General features: G+C 42.6%; 1 protein-coding gene across 1 annotated transcript in view; it reads right to left on the bottom strand.

The window, feature by feature from the left end:
- TRPC7 (transient receptor potential cation channel subfamily C member 7) overlaps window positions 1–20,818 on the bottom strand; it is a 145,948-nt gene that overhangs the window by 124,577 nt on the left and 553 nt on the right. Inside the window, 1 exon segment of the mRNA XM_027606215.2 lies at window positions 12,483–13,260. Coding sequence (XP_027462016.2) covers window positions 12,483–13,260 — 778 coding nt within the window.

Here is a 20,818-nt window from a genome sequence, read left to right on the forward strand (position 1 = left end):
CTGGGCTGCACTGGTTGGTGGATGGATGTGAGCTCACAAACCTCCTCACCAAGCCAGTCCTACAGGGCCATCTGCAGAATATCAAGGGTTTCAGTGATTTGTCTTCTGATTCTGCTCAGGGCTGCCAGCTGGTGGGTATAGATAAGAAGGAGCCTCTCAAAAAATAAGGATCTCCCCTTCTCCCTTGTAAATGGATTGTCACCTGCCCCTGGGAGCAGTGGGTTCTGTTTTGGAGAGAGTGACTGAAGAAACCAAGTCCGGGTGCAGATACTACCAAGTAGCCAGTGAAGGATAACAGAATATGCCACCCCAAAAAATGATGGCAGGAGTTTAGGACATGGCAACCCAAAATATGCCCTTTTGGTATATTGATTATTTTGAGCTTTAGGCACTTGAAAAATAGCAAATGAAGGGAGAGGGTTTCTCTGTATGCCCCTTCCATGCCTGAAAATAGATTCTCCAAAAGGAACGTGATTGCCATAAATCCCCTCCATGGGAGCCTCATCCACCCAGGAAGATAGACTTATCACAGGAGAGGCCCCCACATCCAAACTCTGTCACAAACTATCATACTTCCCATCTCTTCTTCTAAGGACCCATTCATCTTTCCTAAAAATCATTTACTCTCCTCTGAGAGGTGTACTTCCTCCTACCCTGTCCCTATCAGGATGGTGTTTAATTCTGAATTCTCAGCTACCTCTGAGAGTTACTCATTTTCCCCTGGATGTTTCCCTTGTACACATGAGATACACATGCTGCTAAACTTTTGTTTTCCCCTTATTAATCTGTCTTTTATTACAGAGTTCTCAGCTGTGAAGTCAGAAGGGTGGAGGGAACACGATTTGTCTTCCCCTACAAAGGCCTATCTGTCTCCTTGGCCAGGGCTGGGTATCCTTCATCACGTGGCCCTTCTGCAGTCCCTGGGGCCCACCCTCTCACCTTATACTGGGCCACAGGAGTTGTTCCATGGTGGGGACTTAGTGAATTGTTAGAGATTGACTTTTATTGATCAGAATGTCATGAAGATTATTTTAAGTGAAAAAAACCTGAACAAACAGCAGCTGAACTTCTTTTACTTCTTTTAAAACTTTTTAGCAGCATGTTCCCAAAATATAGCTGCCATAAATCCTGTGACCCTTGGGCATGAGGGGAGGGTAGCAGCTAGAGAGGAGACTGTCTGCTTGCACCCAATTGAGAACAAACAACACAGACTCTCATGCTTTCTATTTTTTCCCTGAAAGTTCATGTGTTTCCTAAAAGTCGTCTTTTTTTCCTTAAAAACCCTTTTCTCCCCTCCTTTGCCTTACTAAATTGGTATATAAATTCCTGTCTTAACTATTCAGGGAGCCACTTCTTTTCTGCACTTCTATATGCATATGAATAAACTATATCTTTTCTCCTATTAATCTGTCTTTTGTTAGTTAAGTCACAGGCCTTGACCTGTACAACCTAACACAGTAGAGGGAAAGTTTTATTTCCAACACAGGACACTAAAAATTTCCAGGAAATGTTATTTATAAAGTGTTGACATTACATGGGGGCAATGCCAAAGTTACAATATTCAGTAAGAAAACCAGGATTCCAAATTGTTTATACAGTCTTGTCACCATTGCACAAAACAAATCTATGCAGAGAAGAACATCAGTGGCTCTCCATATCAGGTAATGGGTCATAAAACAAAGTCTTAGGAATGAAATTGTGGAGGAATGGGTAGAGGAACGGGCAGAGAGGACACTGGCGTGGGACAGAAGGTCCAGAAGCAGAAACATGTGTATTTGGGAATTGGTGTGTGATTGGCGCGGCATCACAGATCACTGGGCAAAAGTCCGATTCCTGAATAGATGATGGGAAACTAGCTCACCATGAGGACAAAGGCAAAAATGTGATGCAAACTCACCCTACACATAAAAACAAACTCCAGTTGGACTCAAGACCTAAACGTGAATGGTGGACCCATGACGGTAATAGAAGAAAAACGAGATGTAATGTAGGAGAATGTCCTTGTGACCTTGGTGGGGAGGGGTTTTTTAATAAGACTAAAAACACAAATCATTTCAAAAATAAGTGTTTCTCTTCAAAACAGGGTGTCATAGACAAATGTAACAGTTGAGTGATAGCCTGGGAGAAGATGTTTGCAATGTCTGAAATAGACAAGGGCCTAATATTTAGAAAAGGTGAGGAACTCCTGAAAGAAAATTTAAAAATACTCTGAACAGAAATCCTGTTAAAAAGTGGGTGAAGGAATGACAGGAAGAGGCAGTTCACAGAAGGGAGAGACCCACATGGCTACACAATATAGGAAAAAAGACTCAGCCTCATTAGCAGTTAGAGATATGCAAATTAAAATAACTATATTTTTCATACCAGCAAACATGAGAAGGCAGGATAATACCTAGAAGTATTGGCAAAGCACAGCCCCCAGGGGCAGGCCTTCTAGGGAGGGGGCAGGCAGCCAGGCTGAGTGAAATTTATCATGGGTGTTCCTTCCTGGGCCTGTAATATGAGCACTAAAATAGGACTGCAAGCAGGTACAGGGATGTGTTTTGCAGCATTTGTGGCGACAAGTTAGAGCAATGTAGGTGCCCATCACTCTGGGAATAAGAAAGTGAAAGGCTGCAGATGCACAGAACGCAGTACTGGGCAGCAGACAGAAGCAATGAAGGAGGCTCACATAAAGCGACAAGGAGAGACCGTAAAAGAACATGGTGTCGAGTGAAAGAGTACGAAAGGTCATAATTTTGTACCACAATCACTTTTATGTAACTTACAAACACTCAGTAGTATATTTTCCCATTGGAATCTAAGCTCGAAGAGGACAGAGATTATAGGGTTTTGATGGTCTCTAAATGTTCCCAACCTTTAGAACTTTGCACACGGTAGGTGCAAAAGAAATAGTTCTTGAATGAATACCACATATATACCTACAGATGTTCATAATATAAATATATGAAATACGTTATATATGAATACATTAAACACTTAAGTGGGGCTTTCTTGGGGGTGGGGGAGCATGGGAATGAGGGTAAAGTATGATGGGAAATGAAAATATGATGGTAATGTTTCATCATCTGAGTCATAGTTTTATTCAAATTTTTTGTACCTGGCTATAGGGGAGCACGAGGAGAAAACATACCAAAATACGAATTATTCTTAGATGGTGGGAATTAAGGCTGACATTTTGGTTCCTGCTACTTTTCTGTATTTTCTAAAAATTCTATAATCAGTGTGTTCTATTTTCATTATTCCCAAACCTAACCCTTGAAAATGTCTTTGAGGGGGGCAGTGCCCCAATACCGAGTTTCCCCCATTGCTTCTGTCAGTAACCTCCCACTTCCCCCAAACACCACGCATACACACTTTTACAGAACTGCGGTATCGCTGTCTCAGCCTGTGCCTTGGTCAACAGGGAGCATCAGCAAGCTCTCCCTTTTCTTCCAGACTAACCTCCTAGTTTTAGGGCTGTGTTCGGCTTCCCAGAATAGCTGACCTCTGGCCTTCTCTCCTGCCCTGCTCTGAGGGTTTGTTTGGATTCCTGGTCTCAGTCTTCCCCAGTTCATCTCAGCTTGGTGCTCTACCTCACTGTATTGGGTTGAATGGTGTCTCCCCAAATTAACATTGTCCCTGGAACCGGGCCTTGTTTGGAAATAGGGTGTTGCAGGTGTAAGTAGTTAAGATGAAGTCCTATTGGAATAGAGTGGGCCCTTAATCTAAAATGACTGGTCCTCAGAAGAATGTCCTCAAAAGAATAGGATAAGAGACAGAAGCACACAGATGATCACTATTTGCCAACAGAGGCAGAGATACAAGTGATGTGTCTACAAGCCAAGGATCTCCAGGGAAACTAAAAAGAGGAAAGAAAGGATCTTACCCTAGAGCCTTCTGAGAAAGCAGAGCCCTGCGACCATCTTGATTTGGGACTTCTGGACTCCAGGACTGTGAGAGCATGTGTTCTGTGTGTTAAGTCAGCACGTTGGTGATACTTCATTACAGCAGTGCCAGGGCTAATCTGTCCCCCTATACTCAACCGGGGCTTCACCAGGGAGGATTTTCAGTGCTCAGAAAAGCCTCACCTGTCCCCAGTCTCCTCCTGCTCTGGTATTCTCAACACCAAAACCTCGGAGGAAGAGGTCGACTTCATGCCTTTATTGATGCTAACACGAGCTCCAGTTGAAAAAAAAAAAAAAAAGATAAGATTTAGTCATTTTCCTCTAATGAAATGTCACTACAGCCAACAGAGAAAGATATCCTCAGAATCTGGAAGATGCACTGGAAAGATTAAAATCCAGTGGAATTCTTTCTCTTCTGGGGATGTCACTGCTGAACCCACTTTGCAGTACGTCTGCGGCGGCAATGAACAGTTTGGCCTGGGCCACACCCTTCTCTACTTGCCAGGGCCAGGGTGGAACGCTGGAATCCTCATGACGCTCTCGCCCTTCTGCTATTCCACAGGCCTTCCACAGTGGAGGAGAGAAGGAGCTGGCTCTTTTCTGCCTCCTTCCCTGTGTCTCTCCGCTGCCGGAGCTCCACTGGGCAGCACTGAGAGGCCCCAGAGACCAAAGAAGCAGCTCACAGACAAGCAAGCTGTCCTGGAAGCAGCCAGGAGCTGGGCACCTTTTTTGACTGTGCGATCGATGCAGCTGTCCTGAGCCACCTGCAGGTCGAGATCTGCTGGTTCTTCTGCCCTGGGATGCCACTCACCTCTCTCCTGGGAGGACCCCTCTTCCCACAGCCGCTGCCCAACTCCTTCGCGTCTTGTCCCCTCCAGTCCACTTTCTCCCGCTGGTGCAGTGGATGTTTCCAGACTGCACACACGAGTCACTTACTCATCTGCTGAGACCTTCTGGGGGCTCTTTATTTACCCGGAAATGAAGTCCAGCTTTTTATGTGGGCTGGACACACCCGGCTGAGGTGGCGTGCTTCAGGGCCCTTCTCCCCTGCACCCCTCCCTGCCACTCCCTGTAGCGTGGCGCTCCTCACAGGTCTTTGCACGGGATTCTTTCCCCTCTCTGCACTGGACATTTCATGTGCACTTTTTCTGCCTAGCATCATCCTTCCCATTCCCTGCTGGCTCCTTATCTCTCCCATACCCTCAGGTTTCATTTGAACACTGTCTCCTTAGAGAAATCTTTTTTGTTTTTTAAGATTTTATTTACTTATTTGAGAGACACGCGAGTGTGCGTGTGCAAGAGGAGGGGGAAGGAGGGGGAGAGGGAGAAGCAGGCTCCCCACTGAGCAGGGAGCCAGACTCAGGGCTCCATCCCAGGACCCTGAGATGATGACCTGAGCCGAAGGCAGTCACTTAACCGACTGAGCCACCCCGGTGCCCTTCCTTAGAGAAATCTTTAAACACATAGACACACAAGCACATGCACACACACATAGGGTCAGCTGTCCCACTAAGTCAACTTTTTTAAAACCACTATTTTACTGCTTAGCGCTCAGCATGATTTGTAAAGCCCCATTTATTTTCATGATTATTTGAATAATGCCTGTCCCCTCTCCTGGACAGTCAGGTCCTCAGGGCAGGAACCTTGTTTAATCTTGTTCATCATTTCATCCCAGCACCCAGCCTAGAGCCCTGCTCATACTAGAGGCTTAATGAGTGTTTGTTGCAGGGATGCCAGATTTTCAGATAGCTCTGTAAGTAGGGTCCACCCAGTTGTGGTATTCTCCGGGTCTCCAGACCATACTCCCATCCCGTCCCCCTGACACAGATTTTCCACATTTAATCTGTGAGTTTGCTGCTAGTAAAGTACATGCCTGCATGTTGATGGTGTGTGCAGCGTACTTGATTAATGATACCCTATGATGGTTAATTTATATAGCATTGTAACTTTCTTTTCAGAGTAAAGTCCTTCATTTCCATCATTTCCATTTGAGGTAATTTGTGCCGCTACTCATCGACTAATATTCTCTAGAACTATCTCCAGTTTCTCCATATCTCTGATACTTCACGCTGATAGTTGCACTTGTAGAGGAAATGATTTTTCCCCCATTTTTTTGTGTGTAGTGATGAATCTTTTCCACGGAGATATTTTTCAAAAAACAATCTCTGTGTGTATTTGTCAGGAGCTCTGCCTGCCCAGTTCCTTCCTCCTCCTCCGCCGCTCCTCTCTCTTTCCTGCCCACGCCATTTCTTTTCACAGCAGTGTTTTAGCAACACTCCAGACTTAAGCATTCTCAGTGGTCTGTGCTTTTCCAACTGGAACTATTCCCTTGGCCTTTTTTTTAAACCACGGAGCTCGCCCGTACAGCCTATAGTTTTTCTAATTCTAGAAAGATCTTCAAGGGGTGGGGGGCAGGGGGTAGGGAAGCCTAGCAGAAATCAGGAAGACTGAGTAGAGGAGGTGCTGAAACTTAAGTTGTGTTCATTGGAGGGAATATTGTGGTGTTGAAAATCTAGTGGGCTCATTCCCACTGAGCTCTCTGAGGGAGCATTATTCTGGGTCAAGTTCTCTGCAAAGAGTTTTATATTCTTCATCTAATCAGGGTGCTGGTGAGGATTAGATTAGATGAAGAATATAAAATTAGATGAAGAATATAATCCTCACCAGCTCCCTGTGAGGACATTGTGATTAATTCACTCACTGACTCATTTATTTCTTTACTGAGCTAATATTCACTGTGTACCTAATATGTGCCAGGACTTTCTGGAGGTTCATTGGGATGAGGCATCTGAACAAGTGGGTGAATTGTGTTTTCATTTATAGAGATTAGGGTAAGAGCCAGTGTTTGGGTGGGGAAAACAGGCATTCCATTGTGGACATGTTATAATTCTAACACCCCAGTTTTCCAAATAAGAAAACTAATTTCCAGTAGATGCTCAAGATTGCATGGTTGCCAGGAGATCGGACTGGAAGCCAGGTCAGTCTGATTGCAGAGCCAAGCTCTTGGCTCTCCATTCTACAGCCTTGAGGAAATGCAGCACGGCTGTGCTGGGCGCTCACTGGAGCCTGTCTCCTGCCCTTGTCCTCGTCTAGCAAATGGCCTCCTTTATCCCACCTGAATTCCTCTCACCCAACGTACACTGTCTTTCTGTATTTTAGAGGCTCATATTCTTGGCATAAACCCCAGAAGAAGACAATCACATAACTTTAGGCATCGGTTGCGACCCAATGAAAAATTGTCATTAAAGGATATATAATTAGCTCATTTCCTATGATGACTCATTAATGAATGCCCTCGTGAAATGTCCTCTGGATGCTTAGGTAGGAAAATAGAAAAAGATGGAGCTAGCATTGGGAGAGGTCACGTCTGTCCCTTCTCCTGAGATAAACCAGTCCCTGGATCTTGCTGTCAGACATGGAAGCCAGTGATTCTGGCCTCAGTGTGCACCTGTTGACTGGTATGTATGCTCTCACTGCACCAGACCTGCCCATGCTCAGGTGGGGGGCATCCCATAGTAGCTCATCCCCTGACATCTGTGATCCTTCTCTGCTTATATTCTGTCTCATCAGATGCTCAAGCAGAATGCTTGGGGCACAGAGTTAGATCCCTGAAGGTATACTGGGGATTGATAGATAAGTGAGTGCTTTGGGGAGTTTTCTGCCAGGTTCTCTTAAGAAAAAAACAAAAACAAAAACAAAAACAAAACTCCCGACAACTTGCTTTTAAGACCTGCAGACTTCACAGCTTAAAAAATATTTTCCCGATGGTAAAAGAAACAATTTTCAAGTCATTTCTTGCATGTTAAGTAAGCATTTGTTTATACTACCAGCCAGGCTTTCAAACTTCACGGAAATGTATTTTCCCTGGGTGTTGGTCTATAAAATTTGAAAATCCTAAAAATATTCAAAGCATGAGAAACAGGTGCAAACGCAGATTCTACTGGATGCTGGGAGCAACATGCTTATTCAACCTTCCAATACTGCCTCAGGCCCAGGGTGGGCCTTTACTCAAGCTTTTTGGCTTCCTAGCCACCTGGCTCCATACGGCCTGAGTCCCTATGTGCTTGGAGCTCTCCCTGCCACAATACAAAGACACTCCTTCTCCCCTCCTCTTTCCTCTTCCATTTTGGTAAGTTTGCAAGCAGATTACAAACTGTCATCTCAACATCTTTACTTTCTACAATGGGATCTCACTAGAGATCATAGCAGGTGGCAAATTGGTCTGATTTATCAATATTTGCATTTTTAATCTGTGGTATTTTAGGCCCAGAGAGGTTTTTTTTTTTTTGGTTTTTTTTTTATGGGTCTTAAAATGGCAACACAAACATTGATACATAATTCATTATCTGTTTTTTCATAATACCTGTGAATACAGTGAAGTCATCAACACTTTAAGCAAGATGAAGCCACAGCTTTAGCTTTCTTGCCCCCTACTCTTCTCCTCTCTGGTTTATTAGAGTCAACTGCACAATCAGCAGCCTCCATGTTTATATTGTGTCAACACGAGAAGCCTTCTTAGTTGTAGATTTGTTATTATTTGTTATTATTCCAATGACCAAGTGTTTAGTAACTAACTAAGGTAAAGTGTTTCTTGGGCTTCCATAACCCCTTGACTTGGGAACAGGGGGTACTTTAAAATTTAAGCAAAAGGTGAGAGAGCAAGAGGGATACCTCCAGTCCCTGCTCTGTTTTCTCTTTCCTTCCAAATCCCTAAATCTCACTCCACGATTTTCCGATTTTCCGTTGTCCTTTCCTTCTCCACGTCTTCCTGCTCTCACTAGGTAGTGCTGCTAGCGTAACTCTGAGTTGGAAGAAGGATTAACACCTGTAATCCTTTTGAAACAACAGCTCTATAGATAAGCAACACACGTAGACAGGATGCCCTAGAGTTTGGCAAGATACCAGCAAAATAAGGGGATCCTCAGCAGTTTTATCAGAAGGCCAATCAGTGGAGAAAACCAAACAGACTAATTCAAGAGAAATGTAAAGACCTTATTGTGTTCCTGGTGGCAGAGACTGGAACTCAACCTTATTTTTTCTATATACAGAGAGAGCCTCCATCAGGATGAAACACCTCTGAATAGCCCATCCCATATGCTGATATTCCCTTTCTCTGTCTCTGTCTCCTCCTCTATAGATAAGCCAGTTAACCAAAATGTCACTTGTGGGTGGTGCCCTCCAGGAGTTTAGTGGCCACTGGCACCATACAATGCAGCATATGATTGGTCTTCTGTTATTTAATGTGTGTTCTTTTGATCCCCTTAACCACCTCGTAACCTTCTGTAGAGCTTTCCCATCTCACTGTGTCTATCAGATAGCTCTATTAGATTCATACGTGTAGGAAGAGTTTAAATCATAGATAAACATAATCACTTGCTTCATCAGTTGAAAGGATTATGCTTTCAGGATTTCCTTCATTCCCTTCATCAAGAATTTATGGAATGCTTACTCGATTACTGAGCACCAGTCAAGGCATTAAGAAGGTCTCACTGGCCACACTGAGTTTTCATATCTTTTTAGACCCCCAAAATGAGAGAGGCATAAGAAAAATCTTTGAAGAGATGCATCATTTCCAAACCAAAAATACTGGCTTGCTAGCAGGCATCTGACTTTAGCCATAATTTACTGGAGACCTGGACATTGGCTGTACATCTTGCTAATGACTAGACTCTATTCTGGTGATAAATTACAGTGACTCAAAAACAGTAGACTAGACCACTGAATCTAGGTTTCCCTGCGTGAGCTTTTCTAGTCGGGAGCAGCCGTTCACAGAGCGAGTGTCTTAGAGGATCTGGAGGATGACATATGACACCTCCAGTCAGGACTGGATACCTTTTTTTATACAGCTGATGTCACTGGGTCATCCACATACACGTGGCTACAGTCAGCCGTGCCTAGTCCCTTTAAAGCAGGATAGACTCTCAAAGAGTGCATTTTAGAACACACACTTGCTCTTTATTCTTTTATTACAAATTGACTTGTCTTTGGCTAAGCTGATCTCTTCTCTGAGACGATTTAGAATATCAGGAGCACACATACAAGGATAGTTGAATAAGTAATAAAGTTCTAAAGGAACGCTTGTGTTAATTTATAATGTGCCATTTATCTACAATGTGAAAGACGTTATTTCAAACAAAGGTAACTAGGGGGATGTTAATAGCCAGCAAATGTATTTATGTTAGCTCTTATTTTGAGTAAGGCATTGCAATTGTAGAACGCATTTGTCATGTTAGTAGTGCTCTTAATTGTTTCTAATTTTCATAATTTACTTTTTAAATCAAAATATCATGCTTTCCACAAACTTCCAGTTTTAGATATTATACATACTAAAATATGCCAGACTTGTGATTTTAGTAAAGGAAACAAATGGCTCAGATGTAATTCCAAATGTTAGTCTAGCATCGTTTTATTTATTGTGCAATTAACCAGAAAACTGAATCCATTTTTTTTTTCTGGAAATGTCCCCCCCCCCCCCCCCGCCTTGGGCCAGAAATATCTAAATTAGTTGGATTAGCCATTTATTTACATGGCCTGTGAAGATTCAGTCTGAGGCTGAAAGAACAAGCCCAACTCCACCAGCCTTCCTTGGGACTTCATTGACTTTCTTGCTGGTTGATAGAGTTTCTTGTACAGAAACAAGGAAAGAACAAGCAATAGCTACATTCCTTGGGACCTCTTTGGGTAATCCCCTCATCTACGCCCATCAATTTTTTTTTAGATGAGGCTATGAACAATGCAGGATTAGGGAAGTTTTTCCACTTCAGTAGATGGGTCCAAGATAGGGGAACAGATAACTTAAAATTACTTAATTATAAGATTCTTCATCTATTCACAGTCTGCAGTGCCCCACAGCTTTTTGTGAGCCTGGCTCTTCGGTCTGTGGCTGTGGGTGATCCATTCCTTTAGAGAGGCTTCCATGGTCTCATGCATGCACACCTAAATTGTCCCCCCTTTGGTCCCAGTGCCTCATACTCCAAATCCTCTAACTCAGCTAACCTACCGGTGAAGTAAATTTCTAAGACTCTAGCTTTCATCATTTTAGTCCCCTAATCACAAATTTCAGTGGCTCTTCATGTCCTACAGGAGAGCATCGAAAGTGTTCAGCCTGACACACAGAGCCCTCTGACACCTGACCCCGAGCCATCTCTGCAGCATTCTTCCTGTGTGCCCCTAAAGGAAGTCTTTGTTCTAGTCCCATGCAGCTTCTTGGCAGTCCCCTGCCTGCTCTGGGCCATTCTGGACCTCACCTTCACTTGCCTCCTCCAAATCCCCACCTCTCTCTTCCCACTGATCCAGTTCCTCCTGCTCAGCAAGGCCCAGCCAGCCCCATTCTGTTTCCTTCTTTGAGTTCTCCCTGAACACCATGGTCCATGGGGCCTCCTTTGGCTGAATTGGTACCCATCTTTGGCCACCTAATTTTGTCCCTTACAGGGGCAGCTCTTGCAGGGACATCTTGTTTGGACAATGAACTTTTCTCCTGCAGTTAACATCCTTTCCCAGCTCCATTGTCAGCCTTGCACGTGACACCTTTTTATATGCTCCAAAGCATCATAGGCTCTGACTGAATAGCAGGTTAGAAATGCTGAGCCTGTTGTAGTTTCTACTCTTCCAGGTGTACCTTCCGCAGTGGGGTATTCAATACCTTCATCATTCAGATAAAGACTAATGAACCTTGAGAAGCCCATTGCATGAACAGTTTTCCCAGAATAGCTAAGTGCTGGCTCTGGGCTCTGAGCGCCTAGATTAGAACAGTGGTTTCGCTACTTACTAGCTACATGATATCTCTTTACCTCTGTGCCCTCATCAAAAATGAGGATAATAATGGTACCCATATTAATGGTTGTTTTTAGACACCTCCTTTAAAGAGAAGTGTCAGTTGACAGTAAAAGCACAGGATCGATCACTCCACTATTGAATAGTGGACTTTGGAGATGGGTCTCCATTCCCTGGGCTAGTGTGGTCATCTAGGTATTCTCAGGGGGCCCGATTACAGGGTTTTGCACTGGGTCCATCTACTGAGGTAAGAAGCCCAACTACACAGAGACAGTTTTATTTTCATTTCCACATACCTTTCCCTCAGCCCCTTGACAGAACAATAGTGTAATAGCTTGCTAAACTGAGAAAGACTGCAGGCAAGACTTTCTAGCATTGGATAGGAGACTGAATCTAGGATCAACACAGTCCAGGATGGGATCGAGAGCTGGACAAGACAAATCAAAGCCATTCAGGTGAGACAATCAAGAAGTCCCAGACCTGGTCTAGGAAACATCCACAGGTGTCCTAGACACTCCTGAGCTCCCTGGGGCAGAGTAATATCATCCTGCCTGTGTGCTGCTTGTCTTTTACTATGTAGACTTGTGCTTAAGTCACCTCTTGTTCACATTTAGGTGGTTCCAAATATTTCATCTAATGGGCTGGTTTTCCTTCAGGCCTACATCTGGCAAGGTTGAGGAAATCCCCTTCTTCCCCGTGGGCCGGCGAGACCCCAAGGCCCTCACCCTGGGTTAGACCGGAAGACAACCCATTTGACTACTGGACACACCTGGAAGAGCCCTCTGGGCAATCTGTCTGCAGAGTGGTGAGTGAAAGAGTTACCTTGAATTCAGTCTCAATGTTGGCTAGTCTGGCCAATTCGTTGCTTAGCTCCAGCGCGGTGAGGACAGGGTCTTCACTGGACAGAGACAAGTAGGCAGCGCTTGCCAGTCCCTTGTAGGCATTCATGCGGGAGCGCGAGTGGCTGAACGAATCCTTCCGCTGCTTCTCGGTGCACTCGTTGCACTTGCAGAAGTAGTCGTGTGGCCGCTCGATGCGGGCGCCCTTGAGCAGGAGGATGTGCACGATCTCATACTCCTGGCAGTGCGCCGCCAGGATGATGGGCGTGATGTCGTGGGAGAAGCGTGTGCCGTCCTCGTCATAGGCGTAGAAGTCGTCGTCGCGCAGCTCCTGCTCCAGCGGGCTGAGGGTCAGGCGCTGGCCCTGGGCGAAGGCCGGGTGGTTGAGGATGGCCTCCACGATGCGCACGTAGCCCTTGCTGATGGCCAGCAGCAGCGCGTCCCCCACCCGCGCCAGGTTCTCCTTCTTGAGCAGCAGCTCCGTGACCTCCAGGTGCTCATTGCCCACGGCCAGCTGCAGCGCGTTTTGCCCCATGTAGTCCACGCAGTTGAAGTTGAGGGTCTTGGACTCCTCCAGCATTTTCCTGACCACGGGGATGTTGCCATACTCGGCCGAGTCCAGGAAGCGCTCCTCCTCGGGCGTCAGGCTGGTGCCCTTCTCGTTGAACATGTACGCAGGACCCCGGATGGCCTGGCGGCGGCCCTTTTCCCGCAATGTCGTGTGCCGGCGCTGCATGTTTCTGAAGGTACCGCTCGCCAACCTGTCGGGGTACAGGGCAGAGATGCTTGGTTACTCTCCCAGGGACCTGCAAGGTCCCCAGGGGCAGAGCAAACCCAAATTGTCGAGATGAAAAAGAATCTCACGATTGGGATCTTACGAGAAACTATGAAATCTTATTAGAAATCATTCTCCTGTCACTGAGTTGAAGATGGGTTGGCTAACCTGAACTATTCCTATTCATATAGAGGAATATGGTTTCGGTTATCCAGCATCTGTACACCTTGGGTGGAAGGAATGGTGGCAGACTGAAATGTGGGTTCAGGGGGAGCATAATGGGAGATAGGGAGGGTGTGGGCTAGGAATGTGGTCGAAACAGGACAAGGCCTGTGAATTTTCTTTCCATTTGTGCAAAGTTCAGCATATCACTTAACTTCCCTGGGCTTTGGTACCTTGCTTCTCTGTGAATTTACCTGTACAACGTGGATAATTTTTTGTGTGCCATACGGTCCATCGGGGGAGTAAGTAGGTGACCTGTATTAGAAAATCGTGTTGGTTTTATTCTGTACCCTCCTGCCTGTTGGCATGCCCAGTCCCCCCAGGGCTCTGGTGTAGACCTGGCCACCTCGGATACTTCTGCCTTTGCTTTGGGTGCATTGCCCCCTTGAGCGCCCTCACCGTGACAACCCTCCTGCTCCACGCAGGCATATGGCTACACGCCTCTGCTTCCATATTTGGTGCTGTCCAGGTGGCTCTTCTTTATGGGGACTGTGCTTGCTTTCTGGTCCCCGTGCACCCTGAGCATCAACGAAAGGGCAAGACGTGGCTGGGAGTGGGCCTAGACACATTGCCACTTACTGATGGCCACTGAACTGTCTCCCCTGAGGAAATTCAGCCCTAGCTTCCTCAGATCAAACCTGGATTTTTGTATGGATGGAAGAACAGGTCAGTTTAGATGCTGGGTTTATTTTTCACTTGCTCTTTGCTATTGTGGCAGAGTATAGAGGTTAATGCTAATACTACTGGTAATAATGGTTAAACATTTATTAAGCACCTATTCTCACTATACTAAGAAGTTAATAATTTCACATATATTACTTGTGCAGTTCTGGCATTGATCCTGTCACAGGTGATATTATCCTTATTCCAGGGCATAATGCTGACACAAGTAGGACTGAGAGACAGGCTTTGAAGTCAGAGGGCTTAGAGTAGGAGTCTGGCCTCCACTTTTGAACAACTTGGTAACTTTGGGCAAGTGACCTAGTCTTTAGTTTGCCAGGGTTTTAAAAAGGTCAGACTAGAGAAAATAAAAGGTATTGTGTCATTTGAGCCTGAGTCAGACACCCCACCTTCAGCTAGCAGTGAGACTTTGAATGGACCCTTGGCATAGGATGCTTTCACTATAATATAGAGTCTGGACCACATGATCCCTAATTCTCTACAAACTTGAATAGCTGATTCTCCAACTGGCCCTACCCATACTTTCCATTCTTTTTTTTTTTCTAGTCTACCCCTACTCACATTATTCAGATAATATTAGAATGGCATACATTTCAATAAGACAGTATGTATTCTAAAGTGTAAGTACTTGGGGATTTATTTTGAACTATTTTCTGGTTTCTGGTAGTCTTTTTGTTATTGTTCATGTCTCCATACTTTAAGAATACTCATTACTTAAGCCATCTATTAAAAAAAAAAGTAATCCTAGAAGAAGGCCTTTAAACTAAATCTAGTGTTTTGAGATTAAAAAAAGTGGCAATCTTGTGATTTTTAAAATTTTGGGCTCCATTTGGTTTTCTGCTTGTTCTACTTTTTGACCTGCTCAAACCCTTTTACTGTTAGCTCCTTTAGGGTATCCTATCTGGCATAAGGCAAAAAGACTTGGAGGTCAGAGCTTATGCTCTAATCTTGCCTAGGGCTGAGTCACGCACTTTCTTTTGGAAGCTGCTAAACTATTCAGTGGAGTAGCTTCTTAATCTGCAAAAAATTAAAAGGAATAATTATGGGTAACTCCATCAAAAAGTAACTGTGGGTGATAAATCCTAATAGAGAGCTCTGCGTTCCTTTAGGAAGAGATCTGAACTGCCATCCACTTTCCTAAAGTGCATTTGGATAAAAGATTTCTGGGGAAAAGGTTCTCAGGATTCAAGTTCACGAGCTTCTCTGAGCCCATTTCTGTCAACAATCCCATCATTCCAGGGGGAGAGGCTGCTTATTGATGCCAAAACAGACTGTAGATTGGGAGTCCTCTAGAGACCTCTATAGGAGACAGGGACTTACAAATAGGGTGCAGGCATTTATTATTACAGGTTTTTCGGAGGGAAGGAAGAGACTGAGTTGAAAGCTAAGCAGTCACCTCATTTGTATCCCCAAAGAGCCTTGTTTCAGAGGATGTTATGAAGTCAGTTTCAAGGTCTGTCATCTGGGTACACACACACAAGTGGGAATTGAGCCCATTGAAGACTAATAGTCTTTCTGATGGAATTACTTAGTGTGTCCTATGATGAGGCTTATACTGCTCTCAGGAGCACGTCTCTGGATTTAACCATTACAGCTCAACTTGAGAAAAGGTAGTTTCCACTCAGGAACATCTGAGTGGTGTGTCAGAGATGAGATGGCAGCTGTCCTAGAAGGAGCAAGGGCTTCAGCTTGATTCCATGCCACTTTTCCATTAGAGGTCTGCTCAAGAGGGAGAATAGGTCAGACTCCAAGGTCAAGGATATACAACTAATACACAGCAACAAGCCATGGAGAGATTAATTCAAAGGAAATATAATAACTACTGAACCAAGTCAGAGCAGAGAAACATTTCACAAGGAACATGTAAGTACCCAGTCTAAATTCAGAGTCTGTATGAATGTCATAGACACTGCAGCTTAAAAACTTAAGGGATGTTAAAACATTTCTTGATAATTTCCCTCATTAGACAAACAACGAACAAACATAAAAGCAAGGTGTTAGCATTCTTATTTTTTAAGTGAAGCAGAAAGACTAAACCTTAGGGCAAATAATTTCTGCATAAGAGTAGAGTGTCATATAAATCTCGATGTTTCTATAATAATTATGTTTTATCAAGGAAAAAATATATGTGTGTGCCTAGTATTTGTCAGAATGTCAAATGTTCTCCCCATTTGACATGCGTTTTTCTGAATGACCTTGAAAGCAGACACCCAGATGTAGTAAGAAATAAATAAGCCTCTCTTTCCCAGCTTTTAAAATCTCAGCTTTGAGGTACATTCAGATGCTTACAGAATTGTCAGTTCTGCTATTTTCCTAGGAGAATTTGGCCTTGATGAAACCTTATTGGCCCTCAAGTCATGTATGCATACAAGGATATACTGGGGCATCCTATGAAGTGAGGTTGCTTCCAACGTAAAGGGTTTCACAGCAGACCCTGGAGCCACATGAATTCGTTCAGATATTGGTGGGGGCCTTTTTACCTCACTGGGGGCTGCTTATTAGTTCTGACTCCCCCTCTTATCCTGATATCTCTCGAATCAGGCTTTTTAAACATTTATTTTTTCAACTTTGTTAAGGTATATTTGACAAAATTCTGAAATATTTAAAGTATAAATTGTGGTGATTTGATGTAAGTGTGCATCGTGGAAGGAATCCCACCATCTAGTTAATTAACACATTCATCACCTCACATGTATATATTTGGTGAGAACATTAAGTTCTGTCTTAGAAAATTTTGTTTATGTAATACAGTGTTGTCAACCATTATAGTCTCTGTGTTGTACACTAGATCTTCATCTTATAGCTGAAAATTTGTACTCTTTTACCAACCTTTCCCTGTTTGCCCAATTTTAGCATTTTTATACTTGTGAATATATTTAGCCTTACCAATAATCTTGACATTATGGATAGTCAGGTTTTAGCCATACATTTCACATGGGTTGGAAAGAATCCACAAAAGATGATATGTCAAAAAGATAAAGTCATTTGGCTCACAACAGCTGGTGGCCAAAACTCACACTCATGAATCACCTGTGCTGCTCTGCTGGAGTACGGGGATACTGTCACAGTTTCAGGACCAAAAACGAGCAAAATGATTCTCCTTAAAATCCAATTAGCATTTCATTGCCCTTACTCTAATATTTTTCTTAAAAATGAACTTTGAATGCAAATGCCTTTTTATTTGCATATATTATTGAGATAATGAGTGATCAAACTCATCAAACATCTCAATTAGGGTACTGTGTTTTTCATCTTTCATAAATGCATACATTGACATTTGATGTCTTTGAGAAGAAGGGTTTCAGTGGAAACAAAACCATATTTGAGAGGAGGACTGATTATTAAACTCCATCTTGATCCCTTGGTTGCTATTTTTATCAAACTGCTTTTACAGATGCATCAGCCAGTCTGAAGAAAGCCAGATGTCAGTGATCCATGAAAAGTACGAATTTTGCGCCCTAAATCCAGCTGCAAGTAAGCATGACCATTAAGCATTTTGGAGACAGGGATTGTGATTAATTACTGATGAAGAAAAGGACACTTAATCATAATGTCTTTTTGGAGATATTTGTTGCCTTTTTTGTAAAATTGCTCCATGCACCATAGGTTTCTGTGGAAATCACCCAAGCCTGAAACTAATTCATTCTGTAACATTCCACAATTGAACATAGGATCAAACAAAATCCAGGAGTTCGACTAGTTACCCAGGAAAACCCAGCTCTGGTCTGTGCATTCTCTCCCTAGTGTACATAGTCTGAGTTTTAGTCCAGAGCAACAGTGATGAAATATTCAAGTGATTTGGAATCTTCTCCTAAATCTCAATTCTCTTACCAAAGTAAGGGAATAGTAAAATCCATCCTCCATGCACCTCAAACACGGTGAAGATGCAGTAATGTATATCAAATGTCCTGGGTACAGTGAAGCCTTATGCAAATGTCCATGACAGTAATGATCAAAACTTACATACCAGTACACTTAAGTAAATGAGTATAAATTGGCTTACGTTTTACTCTCCACAGATACTGTCAGCTTAGCGACAGTATTTTTCTAAATGACTATATAATAGTAATAGCTAACATATTACACATTTGCCATGTGCCAGACACTCTGGTAAGTGCTTTATACGAATTATTGTTTTAATTCACACAAATCATATGATAAGCTTAGCTGTTTTCCTCAGTGACTAATCATAATGATTAACATTTATTACACATTAACCATGTTGTAGGCACTATGCTGAGTACTTTACATGTATTATCATTTTAAATTCTCATAAAGTACTACATGATACAGATGTTATTGTCATTCCCATTAAAGAGATGGTGAAATGAGGCTGAGATAAATTAACCGCTTTTGTTAAGGCTGTATAACTTATGAGTGGTAGATCCACTATTAGGAGTCTCATCTGTTTGGTTTCAAAGCCAGGGCTTTGGGCTGGTATGCTACTGTCATCCCTCTTCCTCCTTCTTTTTTTTTCTAAATTTCTTTAGACTGTGAATTTTTTCATTAGAGTGCAGGATCCTTGAGGACAGGGGAATTACTTGTTTATATGGCGTATGTACCTGGTGCCTCATACCCCTGATGCTTGGCATATGGTGCATGGTCAAATAACGTAACCAGTTCTTAAATACTTGAATTTGGGTTGGTCATTAAAGAAGACCAATAAAATAGAGGTGTTAATGTTTACAAATATAGGAGCCATATGATCCTGTAACTATTATTTCCTTTTTGTGCTGACAACTTTTAAAATAAGGCATGAGTTCCAAAGCCAAGTTAGTTTCCAGCTCCACTATAAATAATGGTCCATAATTTGCTAGAGGAGACCATTAACATCAGAAGTTGAGGTGAGATAGTACCTATAAATTATAGTGCCCAGTAAGTGCTCTAGTAACATTGGATACTACTAACTGTCTTAGTTTAATATGATCATAATTATTATGGATCTATAGCATTCAAGTTCTTACCTAAGTTAGTGGCAATAATATATTTTTTAAAGATTTTATTTATTTATTTGACAGAGAAAGACACAGTGAGAGAGGGAACACAAGCAGGGGGAATGGGAGAGGGAGAAGCAGGCTTCCCGCTGAGCAGGGAGCCCGATGCGGGGCTCGATCCCAGGAGCCTGGGATCATGACCTGAGCTGAAGGCAGACGCTTAACGACTGAGCCACCCAGGTGCCCCTGTTAGTGGCAATAATTTGCTTGTAGAATACATGCATTTTGAATAAAAGGAAAGTTCACCACATCAAAAACTAATGATGTATTGTATGGTGACTAACATAACATAATAAAATTAAAAAAAATAAAAAGGAAAGTATCCACCTAGTTTTCCCATAAATATACATGAGTTCATATACCTTACCATTCAGGTCCTATGGGAATAGCAAAATATCTTTCTGTTACTCATTATAATACATTATATTGAGATATACTTTCCAAACAATTCTGCTTGAGATATGCTTTCCAAACACAATAATGTGTTATATTTTTTCCCATTGCACCTTGGATTGAAAATATTATCTAGATTCCTGAATGCTAATAAATGATTTTATCAACAACTTATTTTCAACAAATAACATCATTTAGAAATTATTCTCTGTATTTTCAAACTACCTTCTATATTAGCCATACAAATATAACTAGTGCGTTGTGTGTGCTTCTTTTATTTCTTCTTTCTTTTTAATCCTTATTTGTCTATTTGGAACTGGGGAGTTATGAAACTGGATGTCTGCATCACACTGTGTATATTTCCAGATAGAGCTGAAATGATAAGTTCTTACAGGTACATATTTTTCCTCCAAAGATTTGTCTTGGTATAAAATAGTTATGTGTAACCTTTTAACTGTTATATTAACCTTTGTGATGGGAGAGCCTGAAATTATCATCTACTACTATGAATATAAGAAGGGCCCTTAAATTGTGAAATGACAATACTGAATAAAGTAACATGCTGAATATTTATCTGGGGGCAAATGTTGATTGCCTTTCCTGAGCAAGAAATCCTGGCAGCTGTCATCCAGGATACCACATGTATCTGAAATTAGCTTCAGTAAGGCTCCACATAGTCCTCATTTTTTTTTTTCTGGGTTAATTACTGCCTGAAGGAGTTAGCTAATCTGTATGCCCCTAAGCTTAGGCACAAGTATTTTTGGAAATAAATTGTTATGAAATTATAATTGTGATGTAGAACCTTGGTAAGTTGTTAAATAATTACACCAATGCCATTGTTTAAAAGATCTTAGAGAGTGAGTTTGTATCATATTCATAATGAATATTCTGGATTTAATGTGTATTCATTCATAAATCTGATGCGTGTCCAGTGGTTCAGAAACAGGACCCACCAGCAGGTGGCATTCTGAGGCAAAAATTCACTGAGTGCCTCCGGACAGGTTCAATCATTATTGCCTTGTTCAAATCTACCCTGAATTCATTAAGCCTTTAAATTACAATTAATGGCAATAACATCTTGATTAAGTCTATTCAATCGCACTAAATTGAATTTACAACTTCATATGTAAAGGAGATTCTTTGTTACAGAGTTTCAAAGCTTGAGTCAAAGCCCTGCCCAGATTACATCTCTTTTATTAAGAGCATATTCGTTATGTTGAAATGGACATCTAAAGGACATATTTTCCACAAATA

Source organism: Zalophus californianus, chromosome 5, assembly GCF_009762305.2.
Source record: "Zalophus californianus isolate mZalCal1 chromosome 5, mZalCal1.pri.v2, whole genome shotgun sequence".
Taxonomy (NCBI): domain Eukaryota; kingdom Metazoa; phylum Chordata; class Mammalia; order Carnivora; family Otariidae; genus Zalophus; species Zalophus californianus.